Source organism: Pleurodeles waltl, chromosome 1_1, assembly GCF_031143425.1.
Source record: "Pleurodeles waltl isolate 20211129_DDA chromosome 1_1, aPleWal1.hap1.20221129, whole genome shotgun sequence".
Taxonomy (NCBI): Eukaryota; Metazoa; Chordata; class Amphibia; order Caudata; family Salamandridae; genus Pleurodeles; species Pleurodeles waltl.
In genome coordinates, this window is record NC_090436.1 from 640,049,901 (window position 1) to 640,076,503 (window position 26,603).

General features: G+C 41.0%; 1 protein-coding gene across 2 annotated transcripts in view; it reads left to right on the forward strand.

Moving 5' to 3' along the window:
• COMMD10 (COMM domain containing 10) overlaps positions 1-26,603 on the forward strand; it is a 769,929-nt gene that overhangs the window by 67,063 nt on the left and 676,263 nt on the right. For both annotated transcript variants that reach the window (XM_069226680.1, XM_069226671.1), the window contains exon 3: positions 21,782-21,892. In XM_069226680.1, coding sequence (XP_069082781.1) covers positions 21,782-21,892 — 111 coding nt within the window. The remainder of the gene's footprint in view (positions 1-21,781; positions 21,893-26,603) is intronic.

Here is a 26,603-nt window from a genome sequence, read left to right on the forward strand (position 1 = left end):
TCTTTAGAATTTGGAGCAGGAGCATCCCTAATCGCAGTTAAAATACTTTCCTTTGGAAGAATGCCCTGTTTACTCACTTCATGACCCAAATACATAACAGATTCCTTAGTACTTATTTAGTTCTGCCGTAAGCCCATTCTAAGCAAGCCTTTCCATAACCAACATTAGCCTAGAGTCATGTTCCTTTTTTATCCTTTCCCGTGATGAGTATGTCATCTTGAAAATAAGTGACCCCCACACTGTCACCCATAATCTTGTGCAAGAGCCATTGAAACAGCGCTGCAGCGGAGGCTAAACCAAATGGCATTCATACAAATCTATAACACCCAAACGGTGTGATAAAATATGTTAATTTTTTACTTGATGGATGTTAACGAATCTGATGGTATGCTGACTTAAGATCAATAGTAGAAAACCATTGACCCCCCCTTAGATTTAGTTAATAACTCCTCAATCTTAGGTAGTGGAAATTTATCAACTACTATACACTTGTTAAACTTTCTCAAATCCACACACGGCCTAATCTGTCTATTGGTTTCACGAGCCACGACTATAGGTGCTAACCATTCCGCACTTTCAATGGGTTCTAGTATACCATCTTTTTCCAATTTATCCAACTCCTTCATAACAGCGTCCCTCACACTTGAAGGAACGTTCCTTACTTTGTGGGAAACAGGGGTAACCCCTTCCTTAATTACAATTTTATGCTTAAATTTCAACAGTTCACCAACCTTACCTGTAAACACTTGTGGACATTTTTGCAATAACTCCTCTTCTAAGAGCTTGCCCGGCTCTCTCAAGGACAGCACTTGTATGTCACTATTAGGATTTAAAATGACTCCTAATGCTCCTTGGTCCTTCAATCCTAAGACAGAAGGTCATTTCTCTGCCACAAACAGTGCCAGGTGCCTTCCCGCCTTTGAACTCAAACATCAAATTCATGGAACCCGCCATAGGCACCTTCTCACCCATAAAAGTAACAGGTTGAATGTGAGAGGGTGATAAATCACTTCCATACAAAAGAGCAAACTTTTTGTTCCATACATCACTACAGACAATAGTGAACAGTGAATCTGAATCTGCAACCATTAGTATTGATACCCAACCCCCAATTTTTATATCACAGACAGGCTTATTCTGCAACTCATTGGTACTTAATACAAAATTATCTATGCTTAAAATACAATCCCCATCTTCTGACTCAGACTCTTCAACATGGCATTCTTGTTCAACTTCCACGCACTTAACCACAGAATCATTAGTTTTCTTCTTACACACTTTGGCGAAATGTCCCAACATACCACAAAATGCACATTTTGATTTGGTCGCAGGGCAACACTTTTCTCTCACGTAATGTCCCTTATGTAGCACACAACAACCTTCCCCTGCTGACTCTTCTTCATGCCAAGTTTATGTGCAGTATACTTGTTACTGGTAACTTTTTTTTCCTCATGCATCACTTTACAACCAAATCATCCTCTATTCCATTACTCAAAGCTGCTTTGGCACAGCGTTTAGTCAATACTGCTTTCTTAACAATAGCAATAATTTCATTCAAGGAGCATCTCCACTAATCCAAGGTTTCTCTATACCCCAGCATTATTAGAATGCATTATGATTTGATCACAAACCAGTTCATCATGTAACTGCCCGAACCTGCAAGTTATCGCCAATTTTTTTTAGAGCAGATACATAGTCTTCCACAGTCTCATCCTTGCCTTGCTTATGTTGAAAGAAAATGTATCTATTCACGGCAGCACACACAACCAGTTGGTAATGTGCGTCTAAGCCTTCCAATGCATGTTTGAAGACATCTGAGTCCTCACTCGCGCTCTGTTTTTTATCCCATCTGAGTGAACACTGTATGTCCTCCAGGACCCAAACAATGTAAAAGTATGCGTTTCTTCCTAACACTGGAGAATGCTTCATCGCTCTCTCCTTTAGTAGCGGCAATGTAATTCAAGAAATAGTCTTTCCAATTCCCCCATTTCATTGCAGGTTCCCCCACTTTGGGAAGGGAAGGAACAGGAGCGGTGAGTGAAAATGCCTGCACGCACATGTTCACAATAAGCAAAAGTAATGTGGACTGCTTTAATTATTTATTTTGTTTTCTTAACTGTAGATTTCTTTTCCTTTTATATACTATGCACAATAGAGTGGGTGTGCACATCACCGTTAAAAGTGAAAACAAGGTAGCATTCGATGTGCCACGTTAAAAACTGAACAATCAACATGCAAAATTCAGATCCTGTATTTTCTGTACATTCCGATCCTGTTTGCACATTTAAAATCACATTCCTTGCTTCATCCAGTTTTTACGATCCTTTGACGCACGTTAAGCCTAATTACGCCGATCAAGCTAGCATACAGAATTGCGGCACGTACTTCAATGCGTCACGACGTTTGATGCCTGACTCAAAGATAGCGGCCAGAGCAACGTCACAAAATGAAGTGCTATGGTGCGCGCAGCAGGTCACACATGCTTGAATAAGTACCTGATACAGCCTTCCAACAAAAACTGGCAGGAACATCTGTGGAGAACAAAACGCAGTGTAAACACCGAGGCTAAGCGGTCTCGCGGAGACACTAGAGGCCAATAGCCTGTCCAGACTTGCTCTTCTTACTAGTGCAGTCTCTTGGTGGTAAGCTCCAATGTGGATTCAAAGGTTCTTCCACTCTTCGCCAACTTTTGTAGAATAACCACACCTCAGCAGGTAAGTAGAGGAGATCCTTTATTGAAGAGCAGGCCTTCACACGTTCATCTTGGTCATAGGCTAACGGGCGTCTGCCAGCCGCTGCCTCCCACGTTCTCGAATTCCCCCCAAAGTTCCACACTATAATTGCGTGCAGATGTTTGGCACGCGCTACCAACACCACAGGGTGGTTATTTTAATAGCAAAAAAAGCTAATTTACAAATTCAGAATTGTGAATGTGGCAATGCAGGAGGATGGGTGTTGGTCTTCTCCTACGATGGTTTAAGGTATTGGAATAGAGACAGTCAAGTTTATTTTAAATTTCTGTGTCCCTTCTGCTGATTCCCCTAGACTATAGAAAGCTTCATGACTGTTCCTCGAACTGCTGCATTGGTGGTAAAAAGGAATCTTAATCTGGTGCTGGTTGGAGCCTTGGACATAAAAAGTAAATGTAAGTCCAAACATAGATGTCATGAATTGTTACTATTGCTTTGCAAACATCTAACCTAGAAATACCCATGGAGGCTACACGATCCCATGGGACTGAAATTTGCATTGTACTTCTTTCCCCAGCAGTCATACTCACAGAGTATCTCATGGTGATTTAATACCAAGATTTGCTACTTCAGAGACAAGGAATGGGCATAGCTAACGAGAGGTGGCATCTTGGAGGCTGACTGAGGGTCCTAGAATGATATACAGTGAATGATGCTTTGCAACTTCATTTTGAAGAAGACTCCAGTAGTTATTCACATTTTCAAACTGTGATGCAATGAAGGCTAATATCCAAGGCATCTTTATTGCTGTGGTGACACATAAAAAGTACAAATTCCTTCTTTAAAGAATTTAAACTAATCCAAGTTCAACTAGTGACAGCCCTATTCGTTGTCTTTGGTGATAAAACTGGGGACATTAGATATAGTTGTTTCTGCAGCTGTACCATCAACCAATGTTTCATCACCAAAGACGATGAATAGGGCTGTCACTGCTTGAACTAGGGTTAGTTTAAATTCCCATTGGGAGGAAGGGAGTGGTCTGAATGAAGCGTGCCATTTCAATTCTATTCTATTCTGCTTTTGTTTAGCCATATATGTTTGCTGAGCTCAGACTTTCAGAACGTGAGAAAGTTAATTTATTTTTCTAACGTGTCATTTCTTCAGAGATTTTGTTCCCATAGAATGATAACTGGGAAATAGATGTCCAGTTGTTTTATGCATAGAGAGCCTGAGGAAGTAACCTTGAAATTTGAACATTAAGAAACTGTGAACATGGACAATTTACAGTTATTTAAAACCATACAGGAGAGGGTGATGGATGCCTTTCCTGGTATTGGGAATTGTTTCTGATGTTTCAAATAACTGTCACATGATGGACTATGATTGGATGATCAAACCTTCTGAGTCATGTAATTAGATGAAAAAACAAATCATCGTTCACGTTGGGCTTTAATTTACCCTTCCCCAAATGGGTTTTGCAGAGACCTTGATTGGACTTTGAGAGGTAAAGACCCCTTGCCCCCCACCTTCCTAATGCCCTCTGAGATGAGAAGACTTAGAATTGTTCCTGACCCATGAGAAGACTCTTGACCAAGCTTCTGAAATGCTGGCATCTTCCCTTTTTACTTACTTATTCCCAGTTTTGGTTAGCTCAATTCTACCCCAGATGTCATTTTTCCAAATTCTTTTGTCCTTTATTTCCTTTTTGCTTTTTGTCCCCATGCCTTGTAGCCCAGCACTAAGAGAAATTGGAAACTTTATACCTTAAAGGGATACCAACTTTTTTGGTGAGAATTGGAATTTATGGACATGTTTAGAAGAACTGGTCAACGTTTATTGTCAGAACATCAGGTTCTGATGTTTATGTTTTGTATAGCATTGATAGAACTCATAGTCTGTTGGATGTTAATTAAACTTTGGTTGTTCCAACGCCTTGGACATCCAATGGTAATTTTGTACCTTTATATTTTTGTTTGAGAATTGTCTATGTTAACTTGAGTCTTAGTTTACAATATAACCCTTTAACTTTACTCATGACTTGGGTTCTCCTTGTGTTGCAACATTGGTTATACTGTTTAATTTAAATGTTGATTTGATTGATTTGTGTTATTGATTTTCTTTACCCCCTATGCTAGGGTGAAAAGATCCATTTGCCCGTTTAGAGCATGCCTGAAATGTTCCATCACCTAAAAACCTTACTGAGTCATTGCACAAAGCACACCCTGTCCTGCTGCAGATGGATGGAACCAAGAGCACTCACTGTTCATCTGTATTTATGTATTCATGCCCTTGCACTTCCATTTCCTCCTCAACTCTTTCATCCTTTTATGTACTCACTCATTCATCCCTCAATGCAATCACCCGTTCATTCAGATATCTGTGGGGCAATGAGGTTCACAACTGCTTGGTGCCATTGAGGGATATTACCTCCTGTGGCAAATTAAGCTGCTTACAACCTAGTGACATTGATATATGTACTACCTAAAGCCAATGAGGCGAAGGTGCCGCTGTTGCTATGCATATCTACATGAATGTATGCTTCTTGTCAGTGTGTGTCTGTGGCATACAGACGTAAAACACATTGCTTTGCCAATACTTGTTTTAGCTAGCTTGTGGAATAGAAAGTTTGCTGCCTCGAAACAGGCAAAAAAGATTCAAAACGTGTAGAGGGGCAGGGGAAGCAGTGACAAGCAAGAAGGGCCAGGAAGCAATGAAGAACCAGGGGTTGGCGAATATGAAAAAATAAGCAAGTATTGGGCGGGATAAGCAGCAGCTGAGCTGTAGAGAGAAGCATGAGAAGAGGACGAGCTGAAGAAGCAATATGAAGGGGAGTTGGAAGCACCATATGGGAAAGAAAGCAAGAAAACATATGACAGAAAGAATGGTAGTTCCCTGCATGTCAATGTCATCAATGGAAGGATATGTCAGCTAATCACACAGTGTGTCTTAAACGGTGGTGAGTTATGTTATGTTATGTTAAAAGTTTTATATAGCGCCATACTACCAGGAGGCTTCGTAGCGCTAAGAAGGACCTAACATTAAAAACAAGCTGGAGAAATAATACATCAAAATAATAAATGGAAATAAATACAAAATTAAAATTAAAATAGCCATGTTTTAATGGCCTTCTGAAATTCCAACTCCTGTGTGACCAAACGGATATTGAGGGGAAGTGAATTCCACAGTTTGGCTCCCTGATATTTCAAAGATCTACTACCCCAACTTGCTCTTTTTACTTTGGGGAGCACAACTAAAGCTTTGGAAGAAGATCTTAAAGCTCTCATAGGAATATAAAATGAAGCTAAGGTTTTCAGTTGATGTGGACCTCTATTATATACAGTAAAGCTGCATGAAAAATACATAAAGACTTGAACTTGATTCTCTTCCCCACTAGAAGCCAGTGCAAAGTAGTCAAAGCTTGCTTAGCTGATGTAAACTTAGGCATATTATACAGTAACCGAGCAGCCGCATTTTGTATTGTTTGTAATTTCTTAATCACATACTCCGGTGAACCCAAAAAAAGACTATTACCATAGTCCAGCCTGGATAAAATAAGGGCTTGTCCCGTAAGTCTTTTGGCCAGGGGAGGAAGCAAACCAATATCCTTTCGAAGTAACCTCAATAATCCAAAACAGGCAGCAGAAAGCATCCTGGCTTGATAATCTAGAGTTAATTTGGAATCTAACCAAATTCCTAGTGCTTTGATGTGATCCTTAGGAGGGGGGTAAATGTTCCAGCTGTATTGCCGGCAGAATATTCTTAGCCGGACTGGTAAGCTTTCCCAGGAACATTATGTCTGTCTTTTCTTTGTTGAGTTGGAGCCTACTATCAGTCATCCAACTCGAAACAGCTTGCAAGCAAGCTGGTAATGCTGAATTATCTGCAGCCTTGAACGAAGAAAAAGAGATGACCAACTGCATGTCGTCGGCATATGATATCAGGGACAAACCAAAAGGTTCCACTGCATCTGCTAGGGGGGCCATATAAATATTAAAAAGAGTCGGACTCAATGACGAGCCCTGGCGTACCCCACATTGAGATCTAAACTGTTCTGATAAAAAAGAACGATCTAAAACCTGAAAAGATCTATTTTGGAGAAAAGATCTCATCCATTTGAGAGCCTGACCTTTAATACCTGCTTTTTCCATTCTGTGGATCAATAGATCATGATTAACTGTGTCAAATGCAGCACTTAAGTCCAGCATTATGACAGCTGTCACCAGACCCTGATCCATCCGTTTTCTGGCTTCTTCTGTAACAGCTATCATAGATAATTCGGTGCTGTGGGTTGGTCTAAAGCCCATTTGCGTGGGATGCAGAATATTATGTCCTTCAAGAAAGCCGGAAATTTGCGTTTTGACATGTTTGTCAATTAATTTTGCCATGGTTGGAAGAAGAGAAATCGGCCTATAGTTCTTAAATTCGGCTCCATCTAGGTTAGGTTTCTTTAGCAGGGGTTTAACCACTGCATGCTTCTATGATTCAGGCAAACTGCCACTTTGTAAGGAGCTATTCAAAAGCCCCGTTATAACAGACATTGTGGCAAATCCTCCCTGCATAAGTATATGAGGAGGCGCAGGATCTAGAGGGGAACCAGATTTCAGTTTACTAAGAAGCAAGGAAGTGCTTTCTTCCGAAATAGGGGAGAAACACTGTAAACTGGTATTACACTCCTTACTCTCACTGAACTGATCAGACATTGTCACCTCTTCCCCTGGGAAATTCTTATAGATTTCCTCAATCTTCTGTAAGAAGAATGAGGCAAAATTATTACTGTGTTCCACTGATGCTACCGTTGCTTCAGGACAAGTAGGAGAATAAAGCATCTCCTTCAATACCCGAAAGATCTCTTTCGGGGATCCTGAGGCCTGTTTAATCTTGTCCCCTTAATAGGTTGCTTAAGCTAGCCTTATATCTCTATGTTAAAGCCTAATTGATTGTCTATACTCTTCCCTATCTTCCTGATTTAAGGATTTCCTCCATTTCCTCTCTAGCCTACAATTCCTCTTCAGAGTTGTCAAATGAGGGGAAAACCACGGGGATTTGTCAACTCTCCTCTGCCCAGAAGATCCTTATAAGGAAGCAGAGTATCGAGGCAACTGGTAATCCAATCGTTAAAGAGAGTGGTATCCATCTGGTTATCCCTCACAAAATCTTTTTTACTCTTGATTAACAGTTTAACCCATTCTTCCAAGTTAAGATTATGCCATTTCCTTGCCTTCCTACATATAGGCTGCTGAAAACCCAGTTCATGGGGCAACTTAATTCTTAATGTAATTAAAAAGTGATCGGTCCATGCTAATGGGGCGGGGGCAGAGCGCTCAGTAGAGGAATATTGCTAAATACTAAATCAATTGTGTGCTCTCTCTCCTGTGTTGGACCACAAATTAATTGTTTTAGTCCTAGTGCTTCCAAGTCACACAGCAGATGTTTGGCTGCAGTATCCTCTAGATTGTCCACTTGGATGTTAAAGTCTCCTAACACTGTTAAATTAGGTTTTCTGCAAATTAATTCTGCTATTTGATCAGGTAGAGTGTTAAGGAATTCTTCATAGGGCCCTGGTGGTCGATACAATAGAACTCCCGTAAGTGTGAAAGTCGAATTAAAAGCTAAAGAAAAGCTCATACCTTCACACCCTGATAGTTCCAGTGGAGAACAACTAAAAAGAAAATCCTGTTTAAAAATAACTGCTATACCCCCTCCTTTACCCTTTGCTCTATCTAATCTTGAAATAACATACCCTTTAGGTAGAACGAGGGCTATATCTGGACCTAAGCCCTAAAGGAGCCAAGTCTCCGTAAGAAACAGGGCAGCCGGTGACCGCTCGCTCAAAAGAAGGTTTATATCTAACTTGTGTGCAGGCAGGGAGCGGCAGTTTATCAATTGAAGAACTAAGCTATGGTTAGGGTGCTGAGTGGGGCAAGCATAGAAGAAAGTGTTGAATGAAGCAAAGGCAACTGAGAAAGAGGGCAAAGCCATCCAGTCTTGAGCAGGGGCTTGAACGCAGCATGACCTAAAAACAATTTATTCATAAAAGGTTTTGACAGTTTGATTTTGCGATACTACTGTCAGGGCAAACTGACAATTGTTCAATACATATACATCATCAATTCGTTTAGGTTTGCCGCACTGATGTAAGACTTATTAACTGTGTAAGCGAATGCTTCCTAAATTGCACTGGATCTGTGATAGTTAATACACTTCCCCGCGTTCCATCCTTTCACATTGAAGGTTACAGTGGTGTTTAAGCCCTTCATGAGATCAAATTGGAAATATGTGATGTTAAGCAGCTGTGCTTGCGAGACATGAAGTCCCAGCTTGTTGCTTATTTAGGCCAGTGTAGGTCCACGAGAGCTGGCCCTGGTCCATCTCTGCCGATAATTTGCATACTGGGACTCTAACTGACATAGTGCTTGTCCTGAAACTCACACTTGGATGTGCCCCATCTGGACATACTTTGGACACCCCTGTGTTACAGTATTTTGAATGTATTTGCATACTCCTTCCTCTTCCAGCACACTTCCTGACATAGGTATATCTTGTTCGTAAATATTGAAATTACTTTTGTATCCAGTAGTTCACAACAAGTATCCAGTGGCTCGCCAACTTCTTCAATTGTTTTTTAAGTCTCTTTATGATTATAGCTTTGTGCCAAAAGCTTTACATTAAGAATCCTAAGCAATCCATCAACTCCTATAGTAACCATGAAACCTGGCGACTTTCCTAAATAGTAAAGGAAAGCTCTGATTTTATTGAGGACATCGAGGCAAGTATTGTGCTTCCAATCATGCCACTATGTAATAGGAGCAATCGAAATAAACATTGGACTTCCCATCAGGCTTAGGGGAAAGATTATAAAAGCCAAGGAATGTGGGAACACCAAATGCCAGTGTTACTTTGTAGAAGGCACCCTTCCTCACCCCCTCACAGCTGTTGTAGCTTGTGACGCAGTAGACCAGTTCAGTTTGAAAGTCGTGAAGAATATTAAAGAAAACCAGTGACAAGAAAAAACCTAGAAGGACCAAACAAACTTCATTTTCTTTGTTAACAAATACGTTGTAATTGTTCACATGCAGTGGAGACATCCGGACCTGAGTAATACTTAGAGAGAATCTGGTGAGAGACAAAGAATCTTGTAAAACAGAGACAGAGAAGAAGATTCATTTAGAGTATTGAATTGAATATCCTTACATAATAAATGCTATGGAAAACCAATACTTGGTAGTGCTGCGTTTGTGCTGACACAGCCGCCCGTGCTGTCCCAATCTAAACAGAGACAGCCATTTAGTAACTATAACATCTCTAGTGTATGGTAGATCCTTCGAAAGTAGAAAAGATTAACTAAGATCGCTGGCTGATGAATCAGCATAGTCTAAGGTATGCTTTCTACAAGTGGTAAACCTAACAAGCTAATTTTCTTTAACTAACAAGTCCCAAATCCTCCCTTTCCCCTAGTGCGCATCCCAGCCCCTCTTCTTTTCCTCTGGATTTGAGTCAATAGGAATCAGCAACAAAGACATGGAAGTATAAAGCATAACTCTGCAAACGCCCTATCCTTGGAATAACCGTAATGGTGAGGTACCTATCTAGCCAGTTTAAATTAGAGAACTAGTGTCCGATGGTGAAACCCCCTTTTAGTCTTTATCTCTGTGCTTTCAACATATTCTGGGAGGTCAGGCGGAACAGTGATTGGCCAAGCATTGCTTCTTCAGTACTTAGTAGCCAGCCTTGTGTCCGGATAAGATTGGCATATATGTTCTCAAAGGCAGGTAAATGGTCTTCTAGCGTGGAGATGACTCTTTCATATGATGCCATTAAAACCATTTCTCTGAGCCACTGTTAAATCTCAGGATGGTGTCAGATTCTCAAAAGCACAGGGCACATATCTTGGTGACTGCTAGGGCTTTAGCAAACCAACAACTAGATTGTAGGCTTATCGTTGGGTATGGGGAGAAATGAGAATCATCAATGCTGAGTCTGTGCTTTGGCATTTAGTTGGGAAAATCTGCATTGTATGGCAAGACCAAAGGCTCATATATTTGCTTGTTTGAAACAAATTTACAAATGTTCAGTAAGGGCAGCTGTCTTTGAAGTTAAAACTCAAGATGCATCTACAGACCTCAAAAGGCTCTGGATGCCATAGTTGCACCAACTGAATGTGCTGAGAAAGAGTGGGCATGAATCCTGTGAGAAAGATGCACTTATATGACCTAGTGAGCCACAATTGTTGAACTTTTTGGAAAAGATCAGCAGCTAAGGAGATGGCATTCTTAAAGCCACTGTTTTTGATTCACATTCAGTAAGGCAGTAAATTGCACAAAGTTTGCAATGATCAGGGAAATAGCAGTATTCAACATTGGATGAAGCATTTGTTGCTCATGTGGAAACACTAAATAACAAGGTATGGGATGATTGTAATGCTCAGATCCCGTCATCCATCTGCAGAAGACTAATGTTCACTACTCTCGAGAATTGCCTGATCTGTAACTGTTAACTGTTGAAAAAGATTTTGCCTGAGAAGTAACCTGAAATTGTAGAACTGGAGCGACAGGGTTAAAAAGCAATTGAAACCCATTTGATGCATCATCAGTTCCAATCTCTGCAAGCTATCTTGAGTAGCTCCAGAGCGCAGGTGCGTTGGATGAGTCCAGACACTGAAGTTAAAAGGCCTAGCAGGGACCAGAAAGATCTGAAACCTTCCATGTTATTAGTTGGAGGTTGCCTGAATGAATGTGAGCGTGACTCTAGCCTTAGGGGCTTTTTAGAAGAAGTGGGTGGAATGGTAGAAGATTTGGTATTTTCCTGGTTAGTTTCAGAAGAGAGGGGCACCTAGATAGGGCCCAATAGAGTGCCATTGTAACAACTGTTCAGTGTCTACGAACTTGAATCAGGCATGTCATGATCATAGCAAAAGGAGAATATACATAATGACCTCTTAACAACCAATCTTGCATGAATGCATCTGTTGCAAGAGCATCCCCTCACTAGATGGAAAAATAAGGAAGTTGAAACTGGATGCAATTACATCCACCAACAAGGGGCCCCAGATTGATTTTACGATAAAGATGCCAGTTCCTGAAATCGCTCAAGTATATGGAATGCTGGGGAGATATTCCACTGGAGAGAGATCTTGTGCAGAAAACAAAATTCCCATACATTTTGGGGAAATTCTTTCAGGAGTCTGGGTCTGATGACCTCTAGATTATTTATGTGCTTAATAGCTGAGATGTTCTCTATGTTTAGGAGAACTTTCTATGAAGTCATGAGCCCTGTATTTGGTGAATCAACAAATGGCAAAAGAGCAAGAAGGTATCTCAAAACAATTGTTGTGCACTGGGTGTTCCTAAAGGCAAGAACAGGACAAATATTGCACTACATGCTCCTTTGCTTGCATCTGAATCTAAAAGTAGATCTGGAGAATTAGCAAAAATTGTTTGCCTGTTCTACACACCTAGATGGTCTGACCACTAACCCATTACCTCTTGAGTTTGCTTGTCTAATAGAACCAGATTGAAGTACGAGAGACCTTTCAAATGATGTCTGATTTTGGGATGCTTGAGAGCTCGATTTTGAAGTGGGCCTAGAAATACTGCATGTTAAAAAAGATAGGTACATATTTGCCCATTTCTTTTTTGAAGTAATCCCAGAACATTAGGCCCTAGGCTGTTGGACCTATCTCAGAACGTGAAAATTCACCAAATTCCTGCATGCATCTGCCATCTGCATAGGGATGTAGAGGAGATCCACATGAGGATAACTAGTTAAAATGATAAGGTAGTTGAGGACCTTGAGAGGTGGAGGACACTGTGCGACTCACTTGATCTGAGGCTAAATTAAGCTCTACGTACAGTGCCGGCTTGGATGAAGACAGAGATGATGATGCAAATGTGGAGGGGGAATCACCCTTACTAAACTGAGGTACATGGATTTGTTGCACATACCTTATGGGCTTCAGGGTCATTTGGATGGGCACCAAAGGGACATAGGTTCTTGAGATGGCTGACACCGTGTAACTTTATAAGGTACTTGCTTTAGATGCTTTCCTTAACGCCACTGACTGGTGTATTGTCTTTGTTAACCAAAATGAAAGTAAAGGGTTTTTTTTTAATAAAAAAAAAAAAAAAAAGAAAGAAAGAAATTTCACTAAGTTTTGACTCTGTTTTGATGAATACTCCCTTGATTCTTTATTGGGAGAATAGTTATGTTAGTTTTACCAACAAAACAAAATTCTCTCTGAGCGCATTTAGAAAGAATATTAGAAAAATAGATTCCTTGTCTTATTTAGCTATGTGCCAAATTTGATTCGGGGGACCTACAATGTCTAATAATTAGTCTGGCAGAACCTGCTTTTACACTCTGTGTATTTATGGCATCACTGCCATATATCACCACCTCCTTATCAATAATTATAATCACCAGAAAAGAAAGGTGAGGAATTACTTTCTCTTTCCTCGGGGGTACCCAGAGGGTAGAATTACCTTCCATATTATAAGTGTGCTCATCTGTTCTTTCCCATAATGTTTTTCACCTTATTGTCTATCTTAAGGAGGGGTCTCTGACTACAATTCAATCAGTCAGGAATCCAGTTTGCAGAATGTTTTTCACTACATTAAAAGCATGAGGTGCGTGTTTAGTAGTTTTAGTATGTTTACCAGATTTGATTACCTGTTAGTCATTGATCCTAATGTCAGAGACAGGAGTGATCCATACTGGCCCCTAAAGGACATGGTGTTGCCTGTTTCTAATAGCAGGAAAGATGAATGTTTGTGCAACAGCATGGGCAACTGAATTACCAAAATCCTTAACCTCAGACTAAAAAGAAGGCAGCACTGCCTTGTGTATGTAAGTAGACCGAATTGTCTAAGACGTATTGCAGTTTTTCTATAAAGCTCTTTTTCTGCCTATTCACCCCTAACGGCATGTCATAACCTCCCTGGCAAATGTTCACCCTTTATTGATTTGTAGAAATACCAGAACAACAACCAAAAACCAAACTACCAATATATCTAAGCAGGAACGTGTAATAACATGAAAAAAAACTGAAGGGGACCCTTAATAACTTAGTAGGAGAAAAGAAAAAGATGTGTAGTGTACAGAAAAGGGAAATTAAAACGTCCATTAAGTTTTTTTAAAATATTGAAGTACACCGCCCACAACATGGAATAGAGTGTTGGCTGGTCAGAATTAAGGCTGTGAACATGCACGGACTTCACACCAAGAATTCAGCAGCTGTGACCACCTGCAGAGTTGGGCTGGTCTTAAGAGGGAAGAATGGCATTTGTGTCCAGACCAGTAGTGGTGCACTGATAAGAGCTAATTTAAGAAGGGCAGACCAGGAATAATGGTGAAGGTTAAAAAATGGCAGAAAAAAAATGGGGTGAGTGGTGTAAGTGAACTGCGCACATGGCTGACAGGTATGGAAAATCTGAGGCCATGTACGAAGTAACAAGACCCCATTCCTACCTTTTAAGCACCCTCGATTAACTGCAACACCCTTAAATACCTGTGTGATATATGTTATCCCTACCCTGCCCCCTTATGTCTTTTTTTGTTTACTTTTTTTATGACTCAGGACTGCGTTCTGAGATGGCTGCCACCACTTCCTGGTTGAAGTGGTGGCAGCCAATTAGATCTCAGCAGGAGATCTGTCTGTTCCATTGATGCTCCGATCCCTAGATATACAAAGTTTTACACATTAATTGCTCAAAAACTCCAGAACGGATTTACACCAAATCACAAAAAGCACTCTTTGTGGATCAAGAGCTAGCTTTGTGCCAAATTTCTTGTTAATCTGTTCAGCGGTTTGGGCTGTAGCTGTGTCTAGAGTTCCAATAGAAAAATGAATGGGGAAAACAAGTTTTGGCCTCCACGCCTTTGTTCTCGGCCACCGCTTTACTGAGCACCACAAAACCTACCATGTGCAAACTAGTCAAAATGTAGCACTTTTTGGAAAGTTTGTGGCGATTCATGAAAGGACGCCAAAGTTATTAGCAACACTAAAAATGCAATTCCTATGGAAACACGATGATCCTAACTAGAACTACCCAGTGGCAACCGGCACTGGGTAATATATATATATATATGTTTGATGGCATGTGTAGCTGCAGATACACATGCTGTGCACTGTTCTTGCCATCTAGTGTTGGGCTCGGAGTGTTACAAGTTGTTATTCTTCGAAGAAGTCTTTTCGAGTCACGGGACCAAGTGACTCCTCACTTTCAGCTCCATTGCACATGGGCGTCGACTCCATCTTAGATTGTTTTCTTTCTGCCATCGGGTCCGGACGTGTTCCTCTTCGCTCCGTAATCCGAATCGGGAAACTTAGAAAATCATCGAAATTCGTCAGTATTGTTTATGTTCGGGACCGATTTAGTATCATCACATCGGCACCGACAACAAGACCGCTTCGGCGGCCCTTCGGGGCTTCCGCTCTTCACCAAGGCCTGGTCGGCCTGACCACACCTGTCGTCAAAGACTAATGGACCGGACCCCCTTCTGTTTCTGTCCGAAGTGTCACGCCAAGTATCCTTATACAGACCAGCATCGGGTCTGTAACCTGTGTTTATCGCCCAAACACAAAGAGGATACTTGTGAGGCCTGCCGAGCGTTTCGATCCAAGAAGACCTTAAGGGATCGACGCGCAAGACGGTTACAGATGGTGTCGAAGCCAACACAACATCTCGACGTCGAAGAAGAAGAGATGCGGATATGCATTTAGGGTTCAGACTCGGATGAATCAGACGGGGATCGACCATCGACGGCGGCGCAAAAAGTGAGTACACCTTCCCCGTCCCACACCCAAAAAACAAAAGGCCTCGGGACGCCACTGCCGGAAGGCCATGGCTCGACCCACAGAAAAGAAGGTGACCAAGTAACATCGGCACCGGAAAAGGCCAAAACATTGCCGAAGACTTCCGACTCCGGTCGAGAAACCGGCACAGAAAAAAGTCGGCATTGAGTTATCGAGTCGAGCAAACATCGAAAGAGCCTATCTGAACTGAAAAAGACTATTTCCATCGGGGTTTCGGATTTTAAACGGTTCCTGCCTTTCTTCCTGGTCTCGCCAGCCGGAATCGGTGCACTGCTACGGGCGCCTGACCCGTAATTATATATCACACGTTAAAAATTATGAAACACCAGCACTCCAGACAGCTCCAGTCGTACTTTTAATGGCTCACATCAATGGCAACACATTTCAACCGTTGCGATCTTCTTCCTAGCCAAATTCTTTTACAGAGGCCCCATCCCCTGGTAGAAAATATATGTTTGGTTTACTAGACATAAAAGAAATATAACTTAGAAAGAAATACTCCACTAATCCATCATATTTTTCTTCCTTCCCAATTTTGTTTTCAAATTTAAATATAAATAAATGGATGCTCCTCCAGTTATAATTCCTGAAAACATATCACACAATATCATCTTCTGATTAACCTATAAATGTTGTCACCTTCCTTCTATTTTCGTATAGGTCTCATCCTTAAATTATCCTAGGTTAGTACTCATCATATTCTGTAATCAATCAGATATGACATTTAGAGTTAATACATCCATTTATAACATAATATCCATTTCTATAATTATAACATTACATCATCAAAGCAAACTCGTATTTTTTTAAATAAAAAAGAACATGTCATTGTAATTATCCTTGGGGGTGTTCTGAACTACTATGAAGTAAGCTATCTCTGATCACGTGATTTGATAAACCCCAATATCTCATAACCCAAAACTACTGGTACCTTTCATCAACAAATTTTGGAATATTGGCGAGCAATTAAAGGTAATTATGTAAATTATCCAGTAGCACGCCATTGTGGCCAAGTACATGGAGGGCAAATTGATAAAATGTTGTTTTTTGGCATTGACAGGGTATTGTTAACCCCGAGTGAAGGTGACAGGGAATGCATCCTTAGGAGGAAGGGATCGGAGTATATAATTAGTTTAGACAGCAGATACCCAGGGGGTTTGAACCAGGATGAGGAACTTTCTGTTCATGTGTGTTAATTTGATTAAAGTTACCAGTAATTTTGGGTTATGAGATATTGGGGTTCTTGAAATCACGTGATCATAGGTAGCTTACATCATAGTAGTTCAGGCACACCCCTAAGGATAATTACAATGACATGTTCTTTTTTATTTAAAAAAATACAAGTTTGCTTTAATGATGTAGTAGTGTAATAATAGAAATGGATATTATGTTATAAATGGATGTATTAACTCTAAATGTCATATCTGATTGATTACAGAATATGATGAGTACTAACCTATGATAATTTAGGATGAGACCTATACGAAAATAGAAGGAAGGTCACAACATTTATAGGTTAATCAGAAGATGATATGGTGTGATATGTTTTCAGGAATTATAACTGGAGGAGCATCCATTTATTTATATTTAAATTTGAAAAAGACAATGTGGAAAGAAAAAAACTATGATAGATTAGTGCAGTATTTCTTTGTAAGTTATATTTCTTTTATGTCTAGTAAACCAAACATATATTTTCTACGGGGGATGGGGCCTCTGTAAAAGAATTTGGCTTGGAAGAAGACCACAATAGTTGAAACCCGTTGCCATTGATGTGAGCCATTAAAAGTATGATTGGAGCTGCCTGGAGTTCTGGCATTTCATAATTTCTAACGTGCATTTTTTGATATTTCTAAAAAAAAAAAAAAAAATATATATATATATATATATGTGTATATATATATATGTATATATATATATATATATATATATATATATATATATATATATATATTTAGAGTTAGAACCTAGTCTCCATTGAAAACGCATTTTTTGACTTGGCTATATATTGGCGCCATTTGATCAATCTTAACAAAATTTTCCCAAAAAAGTATGCCCAGTAATCTTGTTGGGCATGGAAAGTTTGGTGGTGATCCGTCAAATGTGGGCTGAGAAAAAGGAGGGGGCTCAAAAAAGTGTGTTCCCCATTTTAATTCCCATAGGGATTTTGAACACAACTACAGCCCAAACCGCTGGACAGAATTACATCAAATTTAGCAGAAAGGTAGATTTTGGTCCGGAGATCACACTTTTTAATTTGGTTTAAATCGGTTAAGTAGTTGCGGCGATATTAAAGGAAATTTTTTTTTGTACATTTAGAGGTGCGAACACTTCGCAAATCCTCCTTATCTTATGCAGAGATCGGATTTGCTGCCAAAACGTCAAGCAGGAAGTGTTGCCAGCCATTTTGAGACTCTGCTTCAGCCGAGTCTCAAAAACAAAAGTTAAAATAAGAAAAGGGGGCATGGTACGTTTACCCTAACCTTGGTATCCTTGGTTCAGGGGTCCCCCACAGACCCTGCCAGGACAAGTAAGCATTTTCTTTCAACTCGCAGCAGATTTTGCAAATGTTCACGAATTTCACTGTGACTTAAAAAAAAAAAACAAGCGCAGGCCCCAACACTTGTTATATTTGTAGCCCCTAGGTGGCCAGGTCTCAGGGGAATGCTGGCTTATGTTTAAAACAATGGAGGGGGCACACTAGCCCCCCCCCTCCTAGGGCTTAGTAGTGCCTCGGGGACCACCACCTGCCAGAGGCTTTAATTAATGAAGTAGGGGGGTCTGCATGGAACCCCTCCCACAAGCCCTGGGCACCACCTCCTCCCTGGAGCAACAAGAATTCTAAAGATGCAGGGGGCCATGTGGGCCCACCCCCCTGAAACTCCAGGGATCACCCCCTCCCTTGGGCAACATCAATTCACAAGATAGGGGGGCCACGCAGACCACCCTGGGCACCGAGAACCACCACATCCCCAGGGTTACAAGCATTCAAAACATGCAGGGGGGCTGTGTGGATCACCTGGTCCCGGAGAGCACAACCTCCACAGGGCTGAATGAAAAAAATGGTTTGGGGCGCACGCAGACCCCTGGGGACCACCACTTCCCTGAGGCGATAATTAATTTTAATAATTTAACAAGGGGGTACGTTTTGGCCCCCACCCGGACCCGGGGACCAGGACCTCCTCCTGGCCAGTTTGCTTTTTTACAAAGAAGGAGGAGGGGGTAAGTGCCCCCCCCCCCCACCCTGGAACCATTTATGGTCCTGGTGATTGCCATTCCCCAAGGCCGGCTCCTGCTACCTTTGGAGGTAGCTGTTTGCTTTTGCTTGCGGTAGCTGTGACAGCTCCCGCCAAGCAAAAGCAAACACTTTGCTTCCAGCAAGCCGGAGCTGTGATAATACTCCCTTTTGCTGGAAGCAGAGTTTTCATCTCTTTCACTGCCTGCAGTTAGGTGGTCAGAGAAGGAAATTGAACTATTGCTCCCGCACGCAGGGAGCTGCATTTTCAGTAGCCCCCTGCGTGCGGGAACAGTGCCGGCTCCTGCAGGAGAAAGGGAGCCAACTGGGACTGTGGGGGCCTTGAGGCCCTCTCTGCAGTCCCCTAATCTTCCTAACTTAGTGCGCATGGCCAAGGCAAACCAAGTGTGTTTTCTATGCCTTTCAACCATGAACAGTTACCTGTAATCCTTGATGGAGATGTATGCATCTTTGCTTTTTTCTAGCGCAATATGTTATGTAGTGTCTGTGGGGAGTGCGTTCTTTTTTGTCATCTGTATGTAAACTTGTCTAGAAGACCCATTCGTTTGGCCCCGCTCCATAATCATTAGTGATATGCAACATTTTCCCCCCAATTTTCTCTGAAAGATGGGGAGCTTGTTTCCTGCTGATTTTAGAGAGATGTGTTTTTGATGCATAAGAGTATGAGCACATCTCCACCAAACAAAGAAGCACTTCATGGGTGCTGTAGGGTAGGCTGCAGGGCCCTGCCACAGGCCAGGCCCCGTGGTGCAGGGTTGGGTGGTTATAGGGTATTGGCTGCAGGACTTGTGGCCAAGCACGCAAGTGGTTGGATTAATGTAATTACTTTACGTTAAAAAAAACTTAGAAGTTCACTGGAAATAAACAAAAATTACAGGGACTTTATAGTTTTTTAAATATATATATATATTAAAAATCCAAAACTTCCGTAGTGACCGCACACTCAGGAAATCAAAAGCAGAAAATGTTTATTTAACACAACGCGTTTCGGCTGACAAGCAGCCTTGATCACGTGTATCAAGGCTGCTTGTCAGCCGAAACGCGTTGTGTTAAATAAACATTTTCTGCTTTTGATTTCCTGAGTGTGCGGTCACTATGGAAGTTTTTGATTTTGAATGAAGATTAACCGGAGTGCTCTGCCGGTTGCCGTCGCTGTACCCCTCCAGGGCCGTCTGGAGCCCGTTTCTGAGCACGCTTTGTTGAAGAAAAGATATATATATATATACATATATATATATATATATATTCACTGAAAAAAACAAAGGTTCCAGGGACGTTATAGTTAGGAAATAGAATTGAAAAAAGAGAAATTCACTTAAAAAAACAAAGGTTAGTGGGACGTTATGGTTAGGTTCTGAATTTACTCACACAAAACCATAGAAATTCAGCAGTTATAGTTATAGTTAGCTGAAGTAAATATAACTCATGCCCTAAGGTAACTATAACTTGCGTCCTCGCCATGCACTGCTAAAGAGCCCACAAATTACGGCATTCATGTAATCTTTGATAACATCATTCATAATATCAATATAATATTTGCAGTAACATTTTTCGCAAAAAAAACTGTGCTTGACAGGGGCGTGAGTTATAGTTACCTTAGGGCACGAGTTATAGTTACCTTAGGGCACAGGTTATAGTTACTTCAGGTAACTATAGCTGGTGAATGTCTATGGTTTCGGATGTTTAAAATGTGAGCCTAACTATAACATCCCTGTAACCTTTGTGTTTTTTTCAGTGAATATATAAATATTTATATAGATATTTATATAAATATTTTTAAAACATTTCTAGGTGTGCCTGCATGACTTACACATTAGCCGCTGTGCCCAGAAAAAATGCACTAATATATTTTGGAAGAGAGGGATTAATTTTAAGTTACGCCGCTGAAGCGCAAAGAAGTATTGATTAGTAAAGTCAATAACTGAGGTATGTTGTATACAGGGACCAGGAATGCATGACCTTCCAGACTGCTGAGGCAATGTAGCTGAGGGAATGCATGATAGCTGTGGACACTTCCCGTTCAATCACATGACCAGGCTGAACCAACGAGAATTACAAACTTTAATGCAGTATTGATACCAATGTATCTTATTGATACATCAGTAAGAGAAAAATAAAGGTCTATAGTAAGAACTTTTTAATTGGTTTGGCCAAAAGAAGACCTGTAGATCTTGACATACTTCCCCTTCTAGTGTTGAACTGGTGCCTTGCACAAAACATCTCTTTCAGCTTCTCCTGGTCACCTCTCCATAAAAATCTCAAGTGGAACCTTTTGACTGTGGAGGATCACTGCCTTGCTACACTGTTTCCGGGTTCCATCACTTTTCCTCTTGAAGATGTATTTCAGTGAGTGGTGAAACATATGATGCACATGTCTATTCAGCCTTTGTGTAAGCAGCGAGATTCACGTTCACTGATTAGAGATTAAAAGCACTGTCGATGCGGAATATGATTGCCCAACAGATAGGCCTCTATGTCATTATACTGTGAATAAGAAAAATGTAGATGTGAGGGAATCAAATTAAAATAAACACTTATCTCTTATCTATTGTAAACTGTACATAATTGTATAATTAACTGAGTTCAGATTGTAAGACCTCAAAATGTATAATAATTGAGGAGCAGACACCTACTTTGATTTTCTTAATTGCTTCTCTTGCATGAGAGTAACAAATGAATAAGGTAATACTTGTCCTAGGTTTTTTTTTAAAGTTATTTTTGGGATTATCGAGAGTTGAAATTGAAACCAAATAACGGCTGTTAAAAATTTGGAGGTTAAAATCGTGTTTACATTACATGGAAGAAAATGTTTAGAAATACATAGTAAAAAAGACTTTGAAAATATTGCCCATCATAATCACACTTTCATTTTCTTTGCAAATGCTGCGCATTGGAGCACATATAAGACTATCATCTGTTGACTGACAAGGGTTTATTTCGGGAAGATGTGGTGAAATATTAGTGATGAGGCTTGGCCATTTCATAGGACTGCCATGAGTAACCAATTGATTTGATGGTCTGTTACAGGCAGAGCGCAGTTTTAGCGAGGACGAGGAAGAGAAGCTTCAAGCAGCCTTTTCACTAGAAAAGCAAGATCTTCACTTGGTGCTTGAAACAATATCATTTATATTAGAACAGGTAAGTGTTTTATCTAAATTGACAGCAGTCTGCCTGCCCTGCATCGCTTACACATAATCAATTTCTTTTCAAGGCCAAAACTGTGTTTTTTTTTAAGGAAGGTGTGAAATGCAATCTGACGCCCTTGCCATGCACTGCTAATTATCCCACATATTTCATCACTCATGGCATCTTCTATGACAACATCAATAATATCAGTGTAACATTTACAATTAAAATATTGATTAGAAAACTGGGCATGGCTTATAATAGTGTCCTTTGGACATGAGATATAGTTACCATAGCTAATTATCACCAGGGAATTTCAGTGGTTTTGTATGTTTTAACCATACGATGGCACTGACGTTTTTGCCTCAGCCCTGGGGGATGGGGTTCCTGGGCCCCTCAGAGGCTCAGGGAGGGGGACCCACTCGCCTCGTCTCCAAATAGAAACATAACGCGTTGCACCCCCAACCTCCCTGGGGCAATGGCCAACGAAAGGGGTTTTTAATAATCAAGCGCACAAGCCCACAGTTGTTTTTGTTTATTTTGTTTTTTAATTTTGGTGTGGATTTGCGGACCCTTTGTAAATTTGTGGCAATATTTAAAAAATAAAAACTTTTTGACCCCAGACGGGGTCCTTCTGAGACTCCACCATCAGTTCAAGGTGGTAATGGTATCCCTAACCTGCCCCTTATGTCTGTCTTTTTTGTAACTTTTTTTGGGACTCGGGACTGAGTCCTGAGTCCTAAGATGGCTACCACCACTTCCTGGATGAGGTGGTAGCAGCCAGTTCGATCACAGAAGGAGATCTGTTGGATCCGCAGAGGCTCTACGCCCCAATAAAGATTTTGAGCATTAATTGCTCACAAACTACCAAACTGGTTTACACCAAATCACAAAAAGCACTGTTTTGGACCAAGATCTAGCTTTCTACCAAATTTGGTGCTAATCCGCTTAGTGGTTTGGGTTGTCACTGTGTCTAAAGTTCCTATGGAAAAATGAATGTCTAAACTGTGTATTTGAGCCCCTATTTTTTTCGGCTCACTCTTGATGGATCACCATGAAAATTTCTATGCACATACCTGTCAAAAAGTAGAAAAAAGTAGCAGTTTTTTGGAACACAATAAATGTAATTCCTATGGAAATAAATACATATGTTACGTTACGTCATGTTCCTTAATTTATATAGCGCAAGAAGTTTCATGGCGCTAGAGCTACAGAAACATTGCACACCAAGGGAATTAATTGTAGGCCGATGTGAATAACCAAGTCTTCTGAAGTCCTATATTTGAAATAGCAAGGGGTAGACCTTACGTCAAGAGGGAGAGCGTTCCAAATACGGGGGGTGAGTACTGAGAATCTAGAGCCTCCAAGTGTCTTTTTTTTTTTTTTTAAAGGTGGAATGAAAAGGGGGTTCAAGTATGAAGATCTTAAATTGCGGCTAGGGGTACATTTTTGAAAGCAGGCAGACATAAGCCGTGCTACGACTGCATAGAGATTTAAAAACAATACAACATGTCTTGAAAATTGAGTGCTGTTCTATTGGAAGCCAATGCAATTCTATGTCCGGACCGGAGGCGAGGATTAGGCTGATCCTTCCACGCTTTATTTCCTCAGCAGCCTTTGAAGAAAAACATTTGAATTTAACAAAGTCAAGAAAACTTAATTTGCCATCAGGCCTAGGGAAATGTTCATAACACAACTGGGAACTCTTGAGGCCTGGGGCCAGGGGTTTTCTTCCCGATGTGGGGGGGTTGTGGGTATTTGACTTCTAGCTGAAGCATTTTCTTTTCCAGGGGTACGATTGCTTGGGAAACCGCCTTCCATATGGAGGTGTCTCTCACATGGCAGAAGTTATTGTCGATAGAGAGGTATGTAATTTCCTCCTCCTCTAGGTATTCTGCCTGGTCCTCCCCTAAGAAAGGCTCTGAGTCCTGCATTATGGCACAAGGCTGAGCACAGAGAGAGGGGTATGAGGGTGGGGCTGGCCCAGAAGCACTAGTGAGCCTGGGGGGAGGGCTGCAGTATGTACACCAACCAGTAGGTCGGGCTATGAGGACCTGAGAAGGCCGACAAAGGCCATGGGACCACACCCCTTGCTTGCGTGAGGTCATGCTTATGCCCCCTGGGTTACAATTGGCAGTAGTCCTACCCGCTAGCAGGTGTTCGCCTAAAGGCAGTTGAGAGCTCAAAAGTATTTGCTCACTCAATATCACCACCTCAGTATGAAGCGCACTGCCCGACACGTCTCACTGCCACAGGAAACTGACAGGGAGATGCGTCGACCAATCGAGGGATTAGAGCGTGCTTGGCCCTCTAGCGGTTGGCTGACCGTAAATGCGCCCGGAGCCCCAGTCAATCTATTAAAATATATCACAATATTTTGAGTAGCGGATGGCTGTGGAGGGATGGTAAACTTTCCCATGGATACGCTGTAAGAGAGAGACGTTATTCAGACAAGCATCACGTTACAACAAACCGTATTATGACAATGAGGGAGAGATGGAAGGCTCTTATCTGAAAGGCTGCTGGATCAGCAAAGAAAAAGGGATATTGAGAGTAGTCAAGTGGCTTTGAGGGTCGACACTAGCACAGGATTGGACATTATATTATGCACATTTCCCTAGGCCTGATGGAAAATGAAGTTTTCTTGACTGTTTGTTAAATTCAAATGTTTTCCTTGAATGGCTGCTGTGGAAATAAAGCGTGGAAAGATAAGCCTAATCCTCACCTCTGTGTCCGTAATATAACTGAAACTTTCCGTTACAATAGCTAGCAAATTTTTCATTCCATTAACAGGGGAGTAATGTGGCACTTTGAAAGTTGTTGATACAGAAGTCTGACAGCCTCATTTTGTACTAGTTGAAGCCTACGAATCAGGCCCTAGGGGAGACCCAAAGAGAGGGAGTTGGCATAATCTAAACAAAAAATGACCAACACAATAATGACCTGCGTGAGAGCCTCATAAGGAGAAAAATCTGCTCATCTTTCTGATTTTACTAAGTTGAAGGAAGCAGGATGAAATTATGTCCCCTAGTTGGGGATTCATAGACAATTTTGAGTCAGTCAAAACTCCAAGGCTCTTAATTGACCTCGTAGGCTGAGGTCGGGGAGCCCATTGTAATGTGCCAAAAATCAGCAATCCACAAGTCAGGTTTACTTCCAATGAATACAATTTCAGTCTTATCGGAATTCAATTTCAGTTGATTACTGTTCATGCAGTCACAGATAAATAACATTGTGCTTTTAAAAAATATATTTTAGATTACGATGAGTTATCAATGGAAACTATCAATTGAATGTCATCTGCACAATTGTACACTTTGACCTGCAATTTATTCAAGGCATGCACTAGGGGACATATGTATAAATTGAAAAGGTAGGGGAATAAGGAAGATCCCCGGGGCACTCCAACATCTTAACAAGCATATCTACATTCCGTGCTATTGCACGCTTAGGAGGGTAAGCGTTACTAGGATTATAACGGCCTTTCAACTGGAACCTAATACTTTATGCCTACATTGAAGTGTTTTCTGCCGTGCCGCACACTTATTTCATAGCCACAGCTTGACTTCTGATTTTCCTTGGGATATATGAATTACTTAATAAATTACATGTGACATATCTGCCTTGATAAAGTCCAGAGAATGAAACATGTGTCGGCTGCTGTATTGCTGCGGACTTGTTTCCACTATATATAGAATAAACCAGCATGTCTACTCACCTTGGATCAATCATTTGATTTGACTCTATGTGGTACTTCAGCAGTGTGCTCTGGTGCTCGGATATAGTACTCTGCAGGTTAGCCTGACCTTGGAAGAGTGAAAAGTGGAAAGCTTAACTGACTGTGACCTGTCCTTCAGGAACAAAGTAATCCATTCTTGAGCTGTGCCTTGAAAGCCTGCGGCCCTGACATGGTCCACCAGAACCTCATGGTCACTTAATGTACACACATTATTTATATATATATATTTTGTGTCCAAAAAGTAATTTACTGCACACCAAAATTCCTTTAGGCAGATTTATTGATAAGAATAGCAACCACCAACGCGTTTCAACTCCACTTGAGTTGCAAGACTCAAGTGGAGTTGAAACGCGTTGGTGGTTGCTATTCTTATCAATAAATCTGCCTAAAGGAACTTTGGAGTGCGGTAAATTTCTTTTTGGACACAAAATATATTTCGAGGGTGGTCTCCTTTGTTAGCGGCACCGGCAGCTAAGTGAGCCTTTAAGAAAATTACTCTGATCATTTGTATAAAATATATATATACACACACACACACACACACCTGTGTGTGTATATATATATATATATATATATATATATATATATACACACAGACACATATATATATATCCTCCACCAAATATATATGACTAAACATTTTTAGGTGTACTTGCGTGACTTACACATTTTGCCACTATGCTCAGCAAAAATGCGCAAATATGCTGGTTATTACAAACCAGAGTTTTTAAAAAGCTCAAGTGAATCTGAGTGAAGAAAGATAAGGAGATGAAATCTGATTTGCAAAGAGGATTTAAATGGAGTAGTCAACACCCGTCACGCATTGAGCTTTAGCAATGCTTCCAAGGTTTTGAACACAGAACACTTTGTTTATCTCTGGTCCTATGTGACGCGCAGTGCCTCTCCCCAGTTAGTTGTTGTGGTTAACAGGCAGGCCATTGTGCCCTGCTATGCTCTAGTGGTTATTCACAGAATATGCAGAAG